Source organism: Podarcis gaigeae (assembly GCF_964106915.1).
Source record: "Podarcis gaigeae genome assembly, chromosome: 12".
NCBI classification, from domain to species: domain Eukaryota; kingdom Metazoa; phylum Chordata; class Lepidosauria; order Squamata; family Lacertidae; genus Podarcis; species Podarcis gaigeae.
In genome coordinates this window covers 42,893,750-42,909,521 of record NC_139688.1, presented here as the reverse complement: position 1 = coordinate 42,909,521, position 15,772 = coordinate 42,893,750, and the positions used below count along the sequence as shown (strand labels likewise).

At 37.4% G+C, this 15,772-nt stretch overlaps 1 protein-coding gene across 19 annotated transcripts in view; it reads left to right on the top strand.

Annotated features, from left to right (window-relative positions):
- SLC4A7 (solute carrier family 4 member 7) overlaps positions 1–15,772 on the top strand; it is a 68,976-nt gene that overhangs the window by 27,363 nt on the left and 25,841 nt on the right. For 5 of the 19 annotated variants that reach the window (XM_083705558.1, XM_083705559.1, XM_083705556.1 and 2 more), the window contains 10 exons: positions 1,577–1,720; positions 3,609–3,747; positions 4,397–4,557; positions 5,455–5,643; positions 6,939–7,295; positions 10,545–10,660; positions 12,310–12,467; positions 12,837–12,924; positions 13,616–13,762; positions 14,644–14,744. In XM_083705558.1, coding sequence (XP_083561684.1) covers positions 1,577–1,720; positions 3,609–3,747; positions 4,397–4,557; positions 5,455–5,643; positions 6,939–7,295; positions 10,545–10,660; positions 12,310–12,467; positions 12,837–12,924; positions 13,616–13,762; positions 14,644–14,744 — 1,600 coding nt within the window. Of the gene's footprint in view, positions 1–1,576; positions 1,721–3,608; positions 3,748–4,396; positions 4,558–5,454; positions 5,644–6,938; positions 7,296–10,544; positions 10,661–11,723; positions 11,784–12,309; positions 12,468–12,836; positions 12,925–13,615; positions 13,763–14,643; positions 14,745–15,772 lie in introns of all 19 variants that reach the window. The other 14 variants (XM_083705551.1, XM_083705548.1, XM_083705547.1 and 11 more) reach the window with 6 other exon arrangements.

Below are 15,772 nucleotides of genomic sequence, written 5' to 3'. Positions count from 1 at the left end.
ATGTTTTTGAAGTTGCCAGGCTAGCCTCTCTTGGGAGAGCATTCCACAAGTGGGGAGCCACTGCGGAAAATGCCCTGTCTCATGTTGCTGCCCACTGGACCTCTTGTGGAGGAGGCAAACGAAGAAGGGCCTCAAATTGTGATGACAGGGTCTGGGTCAGTTTTTATGGGGAGAGGTGGTCCTTGATGAATTGTGCCTGAGCCAGCACTTTGAATTGGGCCTGGAAACTAATTGAAAGCTAGTGTAGTCGGTGTAATACGCTCAAACTATCTTGTTCTGGTGAGCAAGCTGGCTGCTGAATTCTGTACCTGCTGAAGTTTCCGAACTGTCTTCAGAGGCAGCCCTACATATAGCGCATTGCAGTAATCTAACCTAGGTGTTATTAGAGCATAGGCAATGATAAGCTATTCCTGTCCAGATAGAGGTGCAGCTGGGCTACTAGCTGAAGCTGATGGAAGGCACTCCATGCCACTAAGGCCGCCTGAGCCTCAAACTGACGTGGGTTTTTTTCCTTTAAAAAACTGCATGAGTTTTTCCAGATATTCAGAAAAGAAGGATGGGGCAAGGAGATCCTGTTTAATATTTCTCCATGTCATTTTGCAGCTGTGAGGCCACTTTCAGTTCAACAAAAACACTGTGGGGGAAAGGAAACATCTTATTGTATCTAGTTTGGGCCCAGTACTGTATTCAGATTTCAGTACTTGGAAATGTAAAAGCCTGCCTTTTCTGTCTAGAAAATGAAATTGTGGTAGCCTAAGATAGTAAAGAGATTACCAATTATCACATGATTTTCATAGTATGTGATTTATATAATAGTGTAATGAATGGAATAAGTAGTGAACATCTACAAAAATTCTAAAACGACACCATTAATGACGTTATTGCTATGTGCTGTTTGGCAAACTACTGTGGTTGTTGCAGCAGCAGCAGCTTTCCTTTATCTATTGGTGGTTGGGCAAGTTGATGTTTGAAGTCCTTTACATATCTCATTATTCTGTACCAAATTCATTTTTTGAGCTGGTACATCCTTTAAGGAGTTCAAACCTTTTCTTGAAAGGGATCTAGATGTTCAAAAATCAGTGAAGATGTTTTTATTTCTATCCTGATAATGAAAAAAGGAAAATCCATTTGTGCCAAATTGGTACTTCTCTGTTGCCTTCAAATTCTTGTACAGCGGTACTTCGGGTTACATACGCTTCAGGTTACAGACTCCTCTAACCCAGAAATAGTACCTCAGGTTAAGAACTTTGCTTCAGGATGAGAACAGAAATCGTGCTCCGGCGGCGCGGCAGCAGCAGGAGGCCCCATTAGCTAAAGTGGTGCTTCAGGTTAAGAACAGTTTCAGGTTAAGAATGGACCTCCGGAACGAATTAAGTACTTAACCCGAGGTACCACTGTAAATAGAACATTATTACAATGTTCCTCAAAAAGCAGGATTGGCTCTTTGTCATCTTTTGGATAATTCATGTGTACTGTATAGTACAACAAGTGTCCCAATGCTAATTTCAAGCCAATTATGTGGTCTGTGGTTGTCTGATTGATATGCCTAATATGTTTCATAACATTTTTGGTTAAGGTCACAGAGCTGTTTATATTGGTGTGCACGTCCCCTTTGGAAAGCAGGGTCGGCGACGTCATAGGCACCGTGGACATAAGCATCATAGAAGAAGAAAAGAAAAGGAAACTGACAAAGAAGATGGGCGAGAATCTCCATCCTATGGTAAGAAAAAAAAGTTATTTCATTGTGCTTTAAGCAGCAATATAGTAAAACACAGTTTTTTGGTGATTTATTTTTAAGAAGAGTAGAATTGACAGCATGGAAGGGTTTTATGGGCATGTTCCAGAGAAATTACAATAGTTAGTTGCCTGTGTTTATACAATGTTCACAGAGCTTATTGCCTCATTATTTTTTTAATAAACTTTTTACGTCAAGAACTTGCACTCTGTTCTTGTGCTACATAATCTTAAATTATTACATCTGGTCAGTGGCTAGTCAGATTAACTTCGGAACTTTTTAATTGTTTTCTAATATAGAGCCTTGAAAATGGTGGGGCTTCAGAAATGTTTACATGGCTGCTAACTTGATTTTTGCGTTAAATACAAGAAATGTACATGACTACAGATAATGAAATGAATGTAAAGAGAGGAAAAGAGGGAAACATTGCATAACATGAGTGTTGTAATGTTAAAGGAGGAAGTTGTATAATGGAGAGAGTCTGATATCCATAAGGATGTAGTTCAGGAATTTGGATTTGTGAATTTCAATTTATTAATGCACTCAAAACTGTAGCAAGATTAAAGCCATATAACAAACTTAACCAAACATTCAGTATTATTCAGGAGAATATGCATTCTGCCTGGATTGTTCATATATATATTTGAAATAGTTAATATCCCTGGATTCCCCCCCACCCCACTTGAGAAGGATCATGTCCAGTTTAATCCATGACCATTATTGTGACTATGATCATGGAAAGACATGGAGCTAAATGTATGTCCTCCCATTTAACATCCAAATGCATTTTGCTCCCTTTCATGCTCCCTTTGCCATTTTTGTTCAGTGGAAGGTTTTGCTAGAAGGTTAATAGGTTAGAAATGAGTTAATCGAAAATGAAAACGCATCACTACTTGAGTGTTTTGAGCCTTTAAAGTCACTCAAATCAGGTTTGGTAATCTTGGTACTGGAACAAGAGGCTTTATTTCATTCTCAAACCATGATAATCTCCCTTTATCTGTTAAGGATTTTTGCTCGTTTTTCTATGCCGGTTATGATTTCTGTTTGTAAAGAAATCTTTCTGTGTAAAGATTAAGTACCATTTCAAATGTTCCTGTATTTACAAACATAGCAGTCATTCTTCTCTCTACAGATTTTGTATATTGCTAGTACACAAGCACAGTTTGCTCAAGACCATATACTTCACAGTAGATGTGTAGAATCATAGAATTGCAGAGCTGGAAGGGACCCCAAGGGTCATCTAGTCCAGCCCCTTGCAGTGTAAGAATCTCAGTCAAAGCATACAAGGGGAAGAGAGGGCAGTGCGTGAAGAGAATCATGGTTTAATGTTAATGTGAGCCAGCTTAAAGAGTCTTGCTTATATATGTCCAAGGGAAATAGGTTATACATGTGCACCAGTGAGTCTTTGCCTCATGTATGTTTGGCAATGGTTCATAAAACCTTTGTAAACCAGGGACTAGCACATGCCTGTGCACAAAAGGAGATCCTGATCATGGGATCCATTTGTGCAAGACAGATTCCAGGAGTGTGTATTGTATGGGCACTCTTTCATAAATGCTGCAGTCCGACTGATCTCAGTGAGACCTAGCCACTGCAGAGTTTCTGCAGACAGTGCTCTGTTTTGTTTCAAATTAGCTGTATGTATTCATATACATTCATTGCCGATTAAGAACCACTGGAATATGGTGAGCTAAAATCTAAATAATAGATGGTGTTATTTTTATAGAAAATTGGTGGTTAAAAAATAACTTCTATTCCACTTCCAGCATCAGTGGTTGTATTTTTGTTTTTAGCAGTGTGGTGGTATAGGTAAGAGTTTGACAATCTAAACTTTAAACTAAGATGTGCCCTTCACAATCTCATTTCCATCAAGACACACCATCCCAGAGGGTACAATTTATCCTGGGTACCGAGGATGATGATGAAGAACACATTCCCCACGATCTATTCACTGAAATGGATGAACTTTGCTTTAGAGAAGGAGAAGAATATGAATGGAAAGAAACTGCCAGGTAACCAATGAATAGTCCTCGTCAAATTCTCTCAATGATGATTACAGCACAGAGACTTGGCCCTCCAGTTTACATTAAGACAAGTGGAAATCTGTGAAATCTGTTTGAAGTGCCTGATAAGTATTCCTTAACACCTAAGCATACTTCTCCTAGCTCCACGGCTGTTGATACTACTGCTTATTTCAAAAAAAGATATTGCTCTCTTTTATATAAGGGTGCTGGTGTCAAGTGGTAGGGTGGTTGATAAATGAAGGATAAATGAGGCTGTAATCCTGTACTCTTTTACCTGGGAGTACGTCCTAGTGAGTTTAGTACGGCTTACTTCTGAGTAGGAAAGAATACGATTGTACTGTAAATATTTTAATAAACAAACACTTAAGTTATAGAATGTATGGCAAGAAGATTCTGAGAAGCAGGGCCAAATGAGAGATTTTATGTATTCGTATTTAGTCCTTTTGGTTGTAAATTGCCCTGTGCCCTGTGCAAAGAGCGGTATATCAGTCATCTAAAGAAATACATAGATTGTAAATAGCAGAGTTTTATAAAATTAAAAATAGTTTTTATTAAGGTTTTTTTGTGTTTAAATAGCAGTATTTTGAAAGATGACGACTTGTTAGTGTGCATGTAGCTCAGTGTATTTTCGTTTCAGATGGCTAAAATTTGAAGAAGATGTTGAAGATGGTGGTGATAGGTGGAGCAAGCCTTATGTGGCTACCCTGTCTCTGCACAGTCTCTTTGAACTGAGAAGCTGTATCTTAAACGGGACAGTCATGTTGGATATGAGAGCCAGTACGCTGGATGAAATAGCAGGTAACAGCCGGTTTTCCTTTAAGATTTTTAAAATTTTGCTTGTGTAGATCTTGTTCTAAAACAAAAAACAAAACAAAGCAGTTTTTCAGTTATTCTGTCTAAGAAAGAAACACGATAAAGGCAAAAAATACCCACCATTATACTTAAAGCTTGAAGTTAAAAGTCCTGCTGATTAACTGTGTTTCATTAGCAGATACGGGCTATGCTACAAGTTGTACTTGCTTTAATTTTCTGTAGCATAATGTTGTAACACACACACAAAAATCATTTTATTCAGTGTGTTAGCATAAATCTTAACCAGAACCTCTCTGAGGCTGGGGTATTTTCTGTGGGGGAGATAACAAGATGGTTCCAGCCTGAGGGTTTATTGCAGGGCTTCGTTGCTTATTCTGTCACTCTGCTACATATTTTGTTGGCAGCAATTTTAAGGTTTGGGATTAAATCTAAGCAAAAATGTGCCTCATTCAGAAGAAATCTGGACATTTCCAAATAAGGACCACATTGTATACAGTATGATCGCATCTTGTGCACAATTCACTTGCGTTATTTCAACCTTGTGCGGTTGAAAGACAGCTGGTTGAAATTGCACAAATTAATTGCATGCATGGCGGAGAGCTTAAAAGCTCTTTTTGTGCTGGGTTTTGCTGCCACGGAAAGAGCTTTTAATGTCTCTGCCTTGTATACTGGGCAAGTTCTGCTCAGCGCATGGACTCTGGGATGCTATCGTGAGATCTCGCAGGAGCTTTGCATTGTTTAGCAAATGCTTGCTTTATAATCTTTAACCAGAATCATCATTTACCAAAGGAAAGTCTTACGGATTGCTCTTAATGTGGAATTTGACTTAAATCAGCTTCAGGAGATCACTATATTTTTGATTTAATCTTTTTCTCTCTATAGATATGGTATTGGATAACATGATAGCTTCTGGTCACCTGGATGAATCTATGAGAGACAATGTCAGAGAAGCTCTTCTGAAGAGGCACCATCATCAAAATGAAAAAAAATTCACTAATCGGATTCCCCTTGTCCGATCCTTTGCAGATATAGGCAAGAAACATTCTGACCCTCTCTTGCTTGAAAGAAATGGTGAGATAAGTCATGGCATTCAGTTTGTTTTAACTTTTAACAAATTTAATGCAGAGATGTGAGAAAAGTCAGCACACTTGAAGAAAACAAGTTCATAATTCATTCCTGATATATAAGGAGTTGAGTAAACATTTGTCTGTAGAATTAGTGACTTTGTCTTCATGCCTTTTGATCTGTAAGAGTTGAGAACTGTGCTTACTCCACTGAATATATGGATAGATGCTTGTGAAACCAAGGCTTATGAATATTGTGTCTTGTTTTATTATATACCTCCTCTATTTTCTGGCTCTTCCTGTTTTATGCCTATGCTACTGAATTTTATAATAAGTCCATTTTTCTTTTAGGAATAATCAGTAAATGATATTTTGGTGAGGAAAACCACACTGCTTTTTATCTAAATGATTGCCTTGGTTTCTCCTGTTTGCTATTCTCTGTATGTGCATGTGTTTATATTTGCTTATAATATAGAATCATTATAGGATATTCTGATAGTGTGCTTTTTATTTACTGAGTGGCTCTCACATTTGGTGTTTCGTTTCTGTTGGTGTGGTTTCTGATGCTAAAAAAAAAATAGAGTCACTGCTCAGGTAATTTCAGGTAATCAATGTGTATCTCATTTTATATTGCTATCTATACTCTTAATTAGAATTATCACATATTTGACTTTTCATGTATGTATATTTCAAATTGCCGATTTTGATAAAACCTGCCTCTAAAGATATTGAGTTTGGTAGCTCCACAGCAAACTGTTGCATTATTATTAGGAGCCTGTAATCATTACAGAGTCTTTTTAGACCCTGATCCTAGCATTTTTCTTCCATACCTTCCTGTGGTGACGTGTTTTTAAAGTAGGAAAAACAAAGGTTTGCATACTGTTGACACTCTAGGTCAGGATAGTGACTGTGTTTTTATTTTGCATGTTGTACTTTAGGTACTGTACTTTCTTGTTTTTCCCAGAACTTGTTTTACAGAAGGTGGTTATATGTCTGATTTAATATATATAGATTCCTTTATCATAAGCATAGCACTTAGATGTTTTGCTCAATTCTCTCGGGATCTTAAGCAGTCACCAGTAATATATTTCTCCCTTCCTTCCTTACCTTGTAGATATGTGTACATATAAGCTGACTTTTTTAACATCGAAAATTCTGCTTAGCTCTTATGTTTTGCTTAAGTCTTATCTCACCTATGACTGAGTGATGTTTTGTGTTTTTAGAGTTTTGTTATAAAATATATGAATAACTTGTCTTCCTGCTGAACATTTTTTTTTTATCACTTTATTTGTTTTACCTCAGGGGAAGGCCTTTCAGCCTCCCGCCACTCTTTACGAGCTGGTCTCTCTGCCTCAAATATTTCCCTGAGAGGAGAGAATCGCTTATCCCTTCTTCTCAATTACCTTCTTCCTGGATCTCCAGCCGCCTCAAGGAGCGCAACCCCTTTACCTACCCCACAAAGCACTCCACCTTCCAGTCCTAGGTGCGGTCACAAGGGAACCACAAATTTACCACCAGCTGAGCACCAGGGTGCTGAACTCCTAGTGTCTCCTTCTAGTGATGATATCCCTAAAGTAGTAATTCATCCACCTGAGGAGGATTTAGAAGCTCAGGAAAGCGAGGAGAAGACGACAGAGGATAATAGTGACATAATACCAGGCAACTATTTGAACTCAAATTGTCCATGTGTGGTGCTTTCTGCAGCTGAATCACGTCCACTGCAAAGTTTTTATCACACAGCTTGAGCAATCATGAGTTGTATATCAGTCTGTCACTCGTTTGCATGCTTCATTTCTTCTTGTGTGATATTTTCTTGTGTGATACTTTAGTCAGTATTACGAACTGGAGTTGACACTGAAATATTAACACAAGTATTAACACATTGAAAGCAATGAAATATCTGAGTATTTCTCCATACTTTTTATGTTCATAACCTAAAGGAATTCATTCAGCAAGTGCTTCTGCCTTTAAAAAATAAGAAAGAAACAAGCGAGTTATACATTATAAACTTGAAACTAAGATACCAAATGGTGGCCTTTTACTACTTTTTAAACCTCATAATTTATAGTAGGTGATGTATACTTCAGCACCAGAAGATGCCTGTTACCTTAAAAAATTATGGTCTGTGCTTTGAAAACACAGTAACATGCTGTACCCAACTTGAAATTCCTACTTCAGGGTAATAAACCAGTTCTTTCCTGTTTAATTTGAAAAGGGCCACTTTAACTGTAGCCAGTCCCCTTTTAGGAATTGTAACAAGGAGAGGCTTGTGCAACAGCTAAGGGGGCATTTAATTTTTCTGAATTAAATGGGTAAGAGCTGTCAGTTGCTAGTGTACTTGAACTCTAAACTCCATTGGTTACAGCAACACTTTATACCTGTAAGATTGATGTGGATGCCTTTTGCAGTCCTCAGTGTTCTGGTCTTATTCACTTCCTGCGTGAGACCTCTTGCATCAGTCTCCTGTTCTGCACAGTAGCTTTTTGCACAGAGGTTGTGACTAGGAAGATTGACTACTCTAGCTAGGAGCTTAACATCTGATTATGCGTGTTGGTGTACAGCAAATTATTTTTTCAGGCTATTGTAGCAATCAGTAACCAGCAATCAGTTGTTTTAAGACCTGCAATGTGAATGTAAAGTACGTATATATTTAGGGTTAAACGCTCTGAAAGCCTTCGAACTGCAAAGTCGAATGTACATTTTTTTTACTTTTGACAGAAGTAGGTCCCCTGCAAATATGGACTAAACATCTCTCTCTTTCTCTCTGATTCACGTTTTGTTGCAGTGCTGTGTAAAGTGTGACGCAGCTTGAAGATGCTTTGTAAGCCATATCCTGAAATTATTGCTTTTCTCTGAGGTTGTTTTATTCAATTGCTTTCCTTTGTTGCTCTGTTTCTTGGTTACTGTCATCTGGGGGCACCTTGATATATTAGATTAATTTGAACTTTCTGTTATCTCATGTGAGAAGATATGACCATTGTAGATTTTCATGGAATCGTGTCTTTCAGTAAATAGATAATTTGCTCTGCAGGTATTGGTACTGTCTGGGATCAGACAACACACTGCATAAAACAGTCCAAAGTTTTCCGAACTTGGATTCCACTAGAATAGGATGCAAGGGAAATAATGATAATTTAGTATGAAGTAGTGTAACTAAGAGCGGGCAAGCAGTTGTCCTAGAGTACATTTGCTTGCCTGCTCTGCTACTGCAGAGAAAGCCTTCTCTTGCATTCCCAACTTACAACGGTAGTGTCTTGCAGAAAACACCCTCCCACACACACACTCCAATTAAGTAGGAAGCCTTGTATTGGAGAAATGGGTACTTCAACTTTCCTGGTCTAAACTAATTAGGGTTATAAAGAAAATAACCAGCATCTGGAATTGATCTTGGAAGCAGACTTGGAGCTAGTGAAGTTGATACAACAATGCAGTAATGTAATACCATTTACAAGAAAGAGCTTTGGTTGTTCCCACCATAAGGATGCTGCAGTGGTCCTAATCGACAACCTCCAGTGGTGTTTCTGTAGATGTTCAACATGTTGGGGACAAGTTGTTACTCTGTGGCTCACCGTAAGCTAGTGGCCATGGAACTGAGCAGTATCCCTCAGATACCACCTTCTGCTAGAAAGGACCAGGAATACTGTAAAGCAGTGTCACCAGCCCCAGGAACATAAAAAGCCACTTGAGACGTTAAGCAGAACCAACAGGACCACACTTCTCTTGTCTAGTTTCTGATATACTGGGCAATCCTGTTGGAGGATGATAAGCACCATCACAGTTCTAGAGCAGGGTTGGAAGCAAGACTGAACCAGCTGAGGCAATTTCTATTACATTTATTTATTTAATGTTCCTAATGTGGACTGTTTGTTTCTGCACAAAGAGGTGGGTTTTTTTGCAGTGGCTTATTGAACTCTGTGTTATATACCAGCTCTGTGATTCTGTGATTTCTTGGTAGCCCCATCTGCATCTTGTCATGACTAGGCCAAGGTTCTTAAAAATGCAGTTTTAAAACCATGTATTTCATAGAATATTACAACAGAGGTGACATATTGTGTCTGTTGTCCAAAATGGTGAAGCAACAGTTCCAAAATAGTGTACAAGACTAGATGGTAGACAAAGCAGTGAAGTAGAAAAGAAAAAAAGTTGGCATCTTGTAAGAGTTTTAATCAGTAGTAGTAGTAGTAATTTTAATAATAGTAAAATGTGTATATCGCCCTTCAAAACTATGCAAATCCATTGATTTTAATAGGTCTGCTCTGAGTGTAATTTTGTTGAATACCACTCTGATATGTCTTTGAAGTTTATAACAGTTCTTCTTGCTATTGGTTTTTTCTTAAAACTGGTTTGCCACCTTGGGAGCAGATGAAACTGCAGTGTTAACTCCAAATAAATTTGGTTCCTCTTGTTCATGTGTAAAATTAATTCTTAGGATCATGGGTCACATCCTATTTAAAATATGTTCTTGCTTTAGTGTTGACTAATGGAAGATAGATGTAATCTTGAGGCCAGTCTTGTAACAAGCTAGGTGTTTTGCTAGGTATTCTAAAGTATGTTTTTGTGGTTTTTCAGACTCATAGAAAGTATGACATCCCTCTGATGCACGATCCACACACAAAGCATTGGTGGTTAGACACACATTCTTATGTTCTCTTTTAAAAAATAACACATTTTCGTTCTGGTGCATTTTGCAAAAGGCCATCATTTAGGCAACATCTAATTTCAACTTTTTAACAAGTGTTCATTGTTTTTCAGAAGAAAATAACTTGTTTGTGTGGCATTTTTGATACTAATGCACCTTTTGTTTATTAACTTCCACATTCGCTTTTAGAAAGCTGCCACTGTCATTGTGTAACTAAGTCTGTTTTCTACTGATGTAATTTTGAACGGCCCTGTATATTCTGCTTGTAGGACTTCTTGCATCGCCACAATCTGCACCCGGTAATTTGGACATTGGAAAAAGTGGAGAACTTAAAAGCAGTGGAACAGGGGGAAGTAGAGAAAACAGCACTGTTGATTTCAGCAAGGTAAACTATGTCATTTAGAGAGTAGAGAGAGAGCTTTGTGCATTGTAAAGCTGTTTATTTATTCGGGGTTTAAGATCATTATTCGTATATTGTTAAAAGCAAAAATTCTAAGTGATTTTTTTGTTTGCTTATTTGAAATTACTTGTGACAGCTTTGTAATGACTCCTAGAAAGAAATTAAGAATTATGAACATATTTCCATAATTTTCTGGACTGTAGGATTAGCAGCTGATGTCTGTACATTACTTCCTATATAAATGACCAAGGAAATCTCCTACAGCCACAAACAATGACCAGGGTTTGTTTTAGTCATGGTTTCTAGTATGTCCCCTATCCCAAGCTGCCTCTTATGCCAATACCCAGTTAATACCTGAACACATTTTGTAGTGCTCCTGGATTGGCATGGCCTCTGCATCACCAGCTCATTTATTATTGGCCAGCTGCAGAAACAGGGTAGAGAACTCTTCCTGGAAATCTCTGGCTACATTTGGTATGCTTAGAGATAGCAAGAGTCGTGCAGCCGTATGGATGATTTTGTTTTCCAGCCACTATTCCCTTATGCCTTTTGTAGCAGGGTTGTACCCTACTTGGTCACAGTCCAGTTGCGGCAGTGGAAGCCTGGTAAGTGCCAGTGCTGCTAAAATCGACACTTTAGGACTGAGTTCAAGTGTGCAGAACTGAATCCTTTAGTATTGGAATGAATGCTATCTTGCAGTGGAGGTTTTAATGCGGTGTATATTTTATTTCCTGGAAACAATATATAAGCCTACATTTCTGTTGCTGCTTGAAGCATTTAAGGCACTATTCCCCCTCCTAGCTTTCTGTATTTAAACCTGCAGAGGGACAAGATTGCATCCGTTTGTTTTATATAATTCAGTTGAGCAATGTAATTACTAATTTAAAAGTTGTCTGTGAATGTGCATCTTGTAAATTAAATGTAAACGAAGTTAACTTACGTTTTAGTTAATCATGGCAGATGCCACTATTCCTGCTCCTCTATCACAGTTTTTGTGTTTTTACTTGGCCTATTCTTCTCTGCACCTGCCTTGTCTCCTGTTGGGCAGGAGTCTGCCTCCTGGCACTGTAGTTGTGGCACACTTGGTGTGGGACTCAAGAGGCCAGCTGTAAGTTTTATTTCCTAGATAGCTGTGTAACTGGTGTCTTAGTTTCAGTGATCTTTGTGTATCTGTCTGTATGTGAACCGATAGTTCATGTGCTGTACAATATGGTGGTATTCTTCTGTAATTATATACACAGTTTGCACAATTAATTTATTAATAAACCTTATATATATCAGTAAATACTTCTCCAAAACTAGTTTTTCCCCTCAGGCTGATTTTATAAAATGAAAGAACTTTGTATATAACTGCAGTGACTTTTTAGTGACATTTGTAGATACCAATAATAAAAACTGTTTTTTAAAAAAGTAGTTGTGTTTAAATATTTATACTAAAATATGCAACAATGTGTGCAGATATGGTTACATTATAAATGTATTTCTGAAGCTTCTTCTGACACACATTTGTTCCTGTAGCAACGCCATAGTGTTCTGTTCACAACAGAGTCACATACCATTAATCCTAGTTTTAGAAACACTTTTAGCATTAATCAACTGTAAACTAAGTAGCTATTTTTAATCCTTGTAAATAGGTAGATATGAATTTTATGAGGAAGATTCCCATAGGTGCAGAGGCATCCAATGTGTTGGTGGGAGAAGTGGATTTTTTGGAGAGACCAATTATTGCTTTTGTGAGGCTGGCCCCCGCTGTACTTCTCTCAGGCCTTACAGAAGTTCCTGTTCCTACCCGGTAAGGAAAATCTTACATATAATAAAGCTGGAATTTTGTATTTGTATAATACGGTTTTGACTCTTAAGCTTTTCAGGCAGAAATTCTGAACTGAGAAATACTTCCTTTGCTGCCACCTCCTTGTTGTTGTTTGTTACTTTGTGCATTGGGGTGAAATATTGTAGGTACGTTTTTATTTAATTTTTTAAAAATAAATGGAAATGGTAATCTGCTGCCACTAACTGAGTTAGACACTGGGCAGCCTTCCAGTTCCATATTTATGCTTTCTCACAGCACCTGACATATCTTCACTGATCCCTGATGCTAAAAAATTCAGCTTATCGTAGTTCTAATGTCTGATTTCTTGTAGTCTGTTTCATTCTTCCACAGATTCCTTTTTCTTTTGCTGGGTCCAGCAGGCAAAGCGCCGCAATACCATGAGATTGGTCGATCAATAGCAACACTTATGACAGATGACGTGAGTACTAAGCATCCTGTATCTGTTCAAAGTATTCACTTAAAAATCTGAATGGGATCTTCATTCAAGTAGAACTTGGCATGGCTAATGATTATATGGTGATTGAAGGAAATAGCTATGGAACGAGTATGTTTACCATAAGCATGAATTTATGAATGGTGCAGTGAATTATGTCATGTTGTGTTTTTAATAAATTCCTAAAGCTGTGTGTGTTTGAAATAATTACTAAATGAAAGCACCACTTTTGTGAAATTTGTATGTATATATACATCTCACAATAATGCTCTTAGATTTTTCACTGTTCCTTCCTCCTTGCGTGGCACAATCCTATGCATGTTAGCTACAACAGGGCATATTCCCATGTATGTGTGTATAAGACTGCAGTCTTTCCTTTCCTTGCTACTCTGAAACTTTGACAGATGTTTACTATGTTTAAATATCAATATTATAGGCTTGAAATGTCATTGTCCATGCAAACAGGTGTATGTGTACATAAGTGAACACACATAACTTGTGTCTTGAGCATGCATTTGAAGCTGATCATAGGCATATTTGCATGTAGAACTGAATATAGAAACAAGTTATTTATTTGAGCCTTTTAAAATAATAACTGTGATGCCTTTCCAGCCTCTTAGAGAAGAGTTTCACCATGTCAGGAAATCAAATATAAGTGTGTATATATTTTATAAAGGTTTTCCATGATGTTGCTTATAAAGCTAAAGACCGAAATGATCTGCTCTCTGGAATCGATGAATTTTTAGATCAAGTAACAGTTCTGCCTCCAGGAGAGTGGGATCCATCTATTCGAATTGAGCCACCCAAAAGTGTTCCTTCTCAGGTAAGAAATTTTCTAGTGAAGGGCACCTTAAAAGAGTGTAGTGGTGTGACAGGACATAGGTGGGATATGCAAACTGAAGGCAGCCCTGTTCAGGGAAGTTTTTAATATGTGACATTTTAGTGTATTTTTTATCTCTGTTGGAAGCCGCCCAGAGTGGCTGGGGAAACCCAGCCAGATGGGCGGGGTACAAATAATAAATTATTATTATTATTATTATAAACTGCTAAAAAAAGGACAAAACTGCATGAAATACACACAGAATGAAAAAGTGCTGGTTGAAACTGAAAACCACTTCACGGAACTGCTAATCCTTTTGAGAGAGGTGGCTAAATGTTGGCTCCTAACTTTGAAGGAAAACATGCTATGTTCAGTATCTGAATGCTGCAAAGTGTGTTTGATTACCCTGAGCTCATGATACAGGATGGACTAAACAGTGAATTGAATGTGTCTAATTGCTTTGATGAAGTGAATTCTGCAAATAGTATTTTTTTAATACTAAATGGTTTCTGTGTACAGAATTTCTCCCTAGATAATGCCATGCTAATCAGCTGTTCTGATACAAAAATAATCATTACTTAGAATGAAGCAAAAAGTTTGGTTTTTCCCTCTTGTGAACTTATCTCCTTGCATAGTTAATGATAGCTAAAGTTTTTAATATTCAAAAGATTTTTCTCTCAGAGCCATGTTAAGTGTTGCAGAATAATTTCTCAGTGAATAATTAACGCTGCTTTTTGAAAAATACTTTTTGAGTTTGGCAGGAAAAGAGCATCACATGCTCAGTGTGTAGGCCTTTCCTTAGGTGCGAGGGAGAGAGCTTGAAATTGTGCTTGCTATTGTGGTTTGACCTTAATGCAATCTTTTCATGCATTTCCTTGATACAGGAAAAACGGAAGATACCTAAATTTCCAAATGGAGCTGCTTCTCCTGGAGAGTCTCTTGAAGAAGGCCATCATGCTGGACCTGAACTACAGAGGACTGGAAGGTGTGTGGTGTTTGCTTAAATTCTAGCAATATTAAAAAAGTAGAAATCTAAATCCTTACTGCTTTAGAAATTTGCAGAATATATATTTCATAATGTTTAGTTTCCACCTAATACGTTGGCCTGTTTTAGGCACTTAATACTATGGCAGTATTCTTCAGTATGCTTCCAGGAAGAATAGAGTATGTGTCGATGCCTTACCCAAATTTATTTTCAAACTGAAACAGTACTCAAAGTCTTATGTTTGCCATAGATATGGTTTAAAACCAAAAGTTGTATATAGTGGGCTAGATAGTCAAAACATTTTGTAAAGAAAAACCACAGTGATTTCCTAGACGTGGAAACATTAGTGATGTCCCCAACCGTTGAATATGTATCTGACTACAGATTTACAAATCAGTAAGCTTTATCAAATACAGTTAATGGGTATGAAAAATGAAAGATTTAAGGTGTTTAGATGGCTTTTCATAAAAGTTTTTCATCTTAAACAATTTGAATAACTTTTTTGAGGAACATTATTGAAATGCACAAAAATGATAGCATACTGTACTTTTATTTTTTAATTCAATTACACTCTGAGTATAAAAATGTACATAGACACATTTCTTGTGTAATAGTTATTTTAATGGAGATTCAAATGGCTATCTTTCTAAGAATATTTTTCTGCGACCAAGGTTAATTATTCCCAATATATTTTGAATCCGGTATACCAGTGCTATCAAATGTTTGACGCTTATTTCCATTTTCCTTAAATATTTTGAGATTTCTCTTGATAGTTTCTGCTGCTGTATAGAACCCCTGCCTTTTAATTAGTTGCCCAGAGCTGTATATATTCCACAATTCAGTGCAACCTGGGTATAAGCACAGAACTTGGTATTGGCTGCAGAATTTGTCACCCTGAGAACATTCAGGTTGTTTTTTTTTATTAAAAATAAGTTTTGGATCTTTAACATTTCAAAGAGAGGCTGAAAAGTGAATGTTTCATGCATGGTAAAATGTCACAATTCAGAGATGAGACAGAGTTATTTCCA